Source organism: Cebus imitator, unplaced genomic scaffold (genome assembly GCF_001604975.1).
Source record: "Cebus imitator isolate Cc_AM_T3 unplaced genomic scaffold, Cebus_imitator-1.0 Scaffold290, whole genome shotgun sequence".
NCBI lineage: Eukaryota > Metazoa > Chordata > Mammalia > Primates > Cebidae > Cebus > Cebus imitator.
This window is the reverse complement of record NW_016107605.1, coordinates 1,569,511-1,575,510: the sequence shown is the minus strand read 5'-3', so window position 1 is coordinate 1,575,510 and position 6,000 is coordinate 1,569,511. Positions and strand designations below refer to the sequence as shown.

General features: G+C 37.5%; 1 protein-coding gene across 3 annotated transcripts in view; it reads left to right on the top strand.

Moving 5' to 3' along the window:
- The window catches only part of CTNNA3 (catenin alpha 3), a 1,771,160-nt gene that overhangs the window by 909,664 nt on the left and 855,496 nt on the right, over positions 1 to 6,000 (top strand). For all 3 annotated transcript variants that reach the window (XM_017502077.2, XM_017502076.2, XM_017502078.2), the window contains one exon: positions 3,240 to 3,320. In XM_017502077.2, the coding sequence (XP_017357566.1) occupies positions 3,240 to 3,320 (81 nt within the window). The remainder of the gene's footprint in view (positions 1 to 3,239; positions 3,321 to 6,000) is intronic.

Here is a 6,000-nt window from a genome sequence, read left to right as displayed (position 1 = left end):
GGTTTCACATGTTGGTCAGGCTGGCCTTGAACTCCTGACCTCAGGTGATCCACCCACCTGTGCCTCCCAAAGTTCTGGGATTATAGGTGTGAGCCACCATGCCCAACCCAGAATTTTTTTTTTTTTTTCTATAAAGTCTTTCTTTGCAGTTTGTTTACAGAAGAATGTGACTGCTTTCTCTATACAGTGCTGACCTTTGCCATGTGTTCTCAGGTCTCTCTGCCTGACACTCCACTGTAAGTGGTGCTTTTTCCATTAGCAGGGATTTGCTGACTTAATGATGGCTCCTTTCAAGAATCCCTTTAAGGAGCAGTCTCTTTTCTGAGCTCTTGGGATATAGGCAGGTTCTGAGTGTTATTCGCAGTTGTGTTTTAATATCCTGCCCTTTCCATCTCTTGCCTCACAACACAGAATTCACCTTTAGTCCTAGCTCATTGCTTGATGATTTGTTAAGGCTTTGAAAAAATAAGGAATGAGAGTCTTTAAGCTGGATGGGGCTATTTCTCCTTGCCTTATTTATTTTTATGCTATGCAAAGGGAATAAAGAGGCATAAAGTGGCTTGACTGAAGCCAAATAAATCTAGATAAATCGAGCAAGGATCCAATAAAAAGCTGGAGGTGAAAAAGAAGAAAGGTGATTGTGGTTGGGGATAATGCATCAGGTGAGCAAAACGCAAGAAGGGAGACCTTTAAACTTCGTGTCATGATAGGGACTGTTATTATTACCTAGAGAACGAAATGTCTTTGATCCAGTGAAACATTTTAAACTAGGGTTAAGCTCTGGACAGAAATTAGGGAATAATTTTTATAGTCCTTATTGAATCTCTGTGTGCTGTCACCTCCTGTCATCCTTTATTTAAAGTTTGGTATGCTTCTGCTGCTAGCTGTGAGAAGGCTGACATCTTTTAGTTCTTCTGATGAATCACACCCACAGAAGCTAGTGGGTTTTTACAGCCAACACAACAGGAGTCTCTGATATTATACCTGATTGTGTGTGTGCATGTGTAGGAGGTCTCTTTGTCCCACTTCTGCCCCTTTTTTATTGTCTCTGCTTTCATGAAGTGGAAAGCGATACGACCAAGAGCAAGCACTGCATAAAACTAGAGAATAAGGGCTGGGTTCTTTGGGTAAAATTAGAAACTGTCTCATAGCTCATTGTGTATCTGTTTATGCTATTGTCCTGTATAGTCATGAGTTAACCCTTCATAATTCTTCACTGCCAGCACAGAGAATGCTGGATAGGAGCTGTGAAGGTAGCCACAACTTTGATCTGTGTAATTGCTGCCATTGCTCCGATATTCAGAATATTATTAGTGCTCATAGAAATAACCTAACCAAATCTCTCCTGTTTCCTTTTTCTTCTCTCTTCACTAGACACCGTTTCCAACATGTACACATTCCACACTCTCTTTATACGAAACTAAAACATGGTAAAGACTTAGTGGCCTTCTACTCTGTCTCCCTATAGGAGGTAGCTGGACATATATGGTGCCAATTTATGGCTGTTACAGTGCATCCGATTTGGTATTGGAATTTAGCACACCTGGGTTTATGCATGCCAAATACCTTGCAGTGATCTCCAGTGATGGTTATTTTTCACACCTTAAATATCAGTAACACTGCTGCTGGAAAAATATAGGTTGACCTGAGGTTGAGGCATATACCAGCAACCTCACCTCATAGAGAACTTTAGCTCTGCTTTGAGAGCTAAATGCTAAAATCTCCTTCAGTCTCTAGAATGACATCTTTGTGGAAAATGGTAGGCCTCTAATTGTGTTTTGAATTAAGTTGTTCATTTATATTTATCAAGTATTCAACTCTTCAATAAGTTCTATGTAAGTTACTATCAGGAATAGACAAAATTTAAGATATATTTGCTAATATCAAGATTCTAACAGTATCGTTAAGAGTGACGTACATGCACATAAATAAAATGAGTATATTGAAAAATGCTCAAAATGCTATTGGAAAAAGGAAAGGTGAGAGCTTACTTTTGAACAAGGTTGTTGGAAGAACTCTATCTGGAAACCGGTGAAGAATTGATAGGACTTCAGTAGGTGTTGTTTTAGAAGATGCTCCCTGAAGTCAAAGGTACATTACGTGTAAGAACAGAGGAGAACAGACAGAAAAGCATAGGAATATTGCTACTGTAAAGGAGAGTACTTGAGAAGCTATGGCAGTTCATAAGACTAAAAAGTAGGTTAAGACAGAGTATAGACAGTGTTTTAATTCTTGTTAAGGAGTCCACTGGAGAGTATGGGTTTATGTGTGAGTTTAGTCATTGAGGAAAGGGTCAAACATGCTGCTTCGTGGTTTATACTTGGCCTCAGTGTCCTTTTTCATTGAGTTCGCAATGTAAGCTCCTTCAGTTATCAGCTGCTTAAACTTGCCTTCCTGATTTTCAAGGTCTCCTCTCAAGAGCCCTTTTCAGTTTATTAATTTAAATAGCAGCAATTTTCTTAGAGGTGAATCACATAATGATTTTTTCCAATCTCTTTTATATGAGATATCACTGAAAAAAGTATGATTAGATTTAATCCAGTTGTCTCCCACAAAAATAATATGTAGAAAATACCAACCAAGGTGACTCTCTATGTGCTTAATAGCCTAAAGATTTAGGTTAAGGATATAACAGAGATCTGTTCTGCTTAAAGAATAAAAAGGTGTTGTACAAATTATCTGAAAGAGCCAAAAACAGCGTCCAGTTCTTACTTAAAACAATTTGTTCTTGGAATATTGTCAGCTAAAATTGTGGTCAACTTTGGCAAATTGTGTGAATTTGCACTGCATATTTTATTTAGTGTTTAGCAAAACTCCAATATGGTTCTGCATAACTTACACAATACACCGTAGAAATGACTTCAAAAACTCCCACAGAAGTTGACAAATTGGGCATCTAATGCTTTTAAGCTAATTGCACGCTTAGTGATTTAAGATTTGACTTGTAAAAAACGAAGATCAGAGTTTCATGAAGATAATGTTTTGCCTACTGTCACACCGAATACAACGTAACTCTGTATCGGAAATATTACAGAAGCTTAAAGATGAAAATAATGTGAGCTTTAATCACCATCCTACTTAGTCTTAAGTGAAATGCTCATGAATCATATATAATACAGCAGTTTTGAAACCTATTCTTGAATTTCAAGCTGTTATTTTCAGGAAATTCAGAAAGCAAATTTCTAAGTGATAAAGATTAATTGATACCATTGCTTATGTCATTTTTTTCTTCTTTGCAGACTGGAAAAAAAGAAAGGAGTAATACCCTGAATGCTGCTTTAGACAACATGTGTAAGAAGACAAGGGACCTTCGCAGACAGGTGAGGGAAGAGGGAGATATGGAGACAGAAACATACTTGCCAAATGAAACTGTTACTCATTGCAGGCATATTTACTTCTTGTTTTGTCTTTCAAATTAATTTAGAATGAGAAAGAGAACAGTAAATATCTACTTTCCATTATATATTCATACCTCAGATGTTTTTGTGGCCAACATAAAGTAGAAGGAAGAATGTGTGCCTTATCAGACAAAATTACATTCAAATCCTGGTTCTGTCCTCATTGGTTATGAGATCTTGGGTACAAATTTCATCTCTCTGAGCTTCCTTGAACCTATAAGATGAAATTAACAATTTGCAATAGGGTTGTAAGGAATCACTAAAATTCATATAAGTTCCTGATCCATAGCATGTTTTTAGGGAACGTTGATAAATTGATTCTATTACATGAGAATTTATCATCTAAATGCTTATATCCAAATGCTTAACTAGTAAGTAATTCAGAGAGCCTATCAAACCCTCCTTCCATTTTTTTTTTTCAGGATACTTCAAAAATTAGTTTTTGTATAAGTTAAGGCTTTTTTTTTTAACCTTAGGTCATCAGGAACACGGGATTAGAAAGAACTTCATTAAACAATTTAGAAGTCTAGTATTATGCCACAGGTTAAACATTTCTCCAGTAATAGGAAGACTTAGCTATTTTCAAAGACATTTGCTCTTCATTCCTTTCCTCTGTTTAATAACTAGGGTTCTTTCTCATGCACAACTTTAACTTGGTCATCATTAACTCATCAAAAGGGGCAAAAAGCTATACAACTATATAATGCAATATATTATTGTATTTTAATGGCCAGATTAAGTAAAATGGCTGAACAATCTTTTAATCCAGAAGGAGACTTGGAAATGAAATAAATAGGGATCTCCAACCAGTTAATCATGGCTGCATAAAAACATAATTTTCACATCTATGAAAATCTCAGTTTCTCAACTTTATGGCTTTAATGTGAATTCTGTTTCTATCATTAACACTTATAATCATGGAATGTAAGAGTCAGAATGAACTTAGCACAACCTGTCTTATGATGCAAATGAGAAAGCAGGCCAGTGTGGTGAGGTGTCCTGCCTGTGAGGATGGGGCACTGAGTCAGGACCTGTATCAGGACACAGAAGTTTATATCCTCAGAGCCATCCTTCTGCTTTGTGGAATGATCTCTATTCTCCGTCTTCTTCGGGATTTCTACCCCATCTGCTTCACGTAGGACTCAGAAAAGTTGTTTCTATGAGCTATCAACGATTGTGTTTCTCGTTCATGTCTTTTCCCTCTGTAGTGTCTTCAACAACATTATACATAAAGAGCTAATCTACATTTATACCTCCAAGGGTTTTAGAATTATTATTTTTCTAAATAAAGTCAAGAAAATGCAATTACTTGTGTGTGGAATTACCAGATTTGGCAAATAAAAGCACAAGGCACCCAGTTAAATTTGAATTTCAGATGAACAACAAACATGGTTTCGTATAATTATGTCCCAAATATTGTATGGTACATACTTATATTTAAAAAGCTGTTCATCTGAAATTCAAATGTAACTGAGCATCTTGTATTTTATCTTGCAATCCTACTTGTGTTTCCACCTCACTACCATCAGTGAGACATAGAAATAGCATTGGGGATTACTGATACTGTTCTTCATAGTACGGAGATACTTCCATCGTTAGAAAACTGCTGTGCTCTGAAGGTATTAACATTCCGTATGGTTTCACAGGTTAACATCTCCATTGTTTCTACCAGTGTTTAACAAACCACCACAAACAACAGCAACCATATTTGTATCTCACGATGCCTTGGGTTGGCTGAGTATCCGCAGGGCCATATTCTGTACTGTTTTCACTTGTGGTTTTTCACATAGTGGCAGTCAAATGGCAACTGTGGCTAGATTTGGGACTTGATTTTTGGAACCTCAATGCTTCTTCCTGTTCCCTCTTTCCATATAGTGCCTAATGTTTTAGGGACCCTCCCTAAAGAGACCCTTCAATCTCTTGCAGGGTAGCCTAAATTTCTTTTTTTTCTTTTCTTTTTCTTTTTTTTTTTAAAGATGGAGTCCCACTCTGTCACCAGGCTGGAGTGCAGTAATGTGATCTCGGCTCACTGCAGCCTCTGGCTCCTGAGTTCAAATGATTCCCTTGCCCCAGCCTCCCAAGTAGTGGGGACTACAGGCACACACCACCACACCCAGTTAATTTTTGGTATTTTTAGTAGAGATGGGATTTCACCATGTTGGTCAGGATGGTCTTAACCTCCTGACCTTATGATCCACCCACCTTGGCCTCTCAAAGTGCTGGGATTACAGGAGAGAGCCACCGTGCCCAGCCTAGATTTCTTACATGGTGTTTCAAGTTGCCAAGAAAACGGAGATGGAAGCTAACAGGCATTCTTAGTGTCTTAGGTCCAAAGTCAGAGAAAGCTATTTCCTTCATATTCTATAAGTCAAGACAGTCAAAAACCCTGTCCTAGTTCAATAGGAGCAGGGAGAAGCTCTGTCTCTTGTAGGAGAGGTATTTGTATACAGGAATGGATGGAATTGTTAGAAGCTATCTTTGAACTCCTCCATGATCTTCCATTTTGACGAAGTTAGTTGCTATGATTCTTTTACATTATCCTCACTTATCCTCCCCCAAGTGCTTTATTTTTCATCCTGATGTTTACACTTTTGGTAGAAAT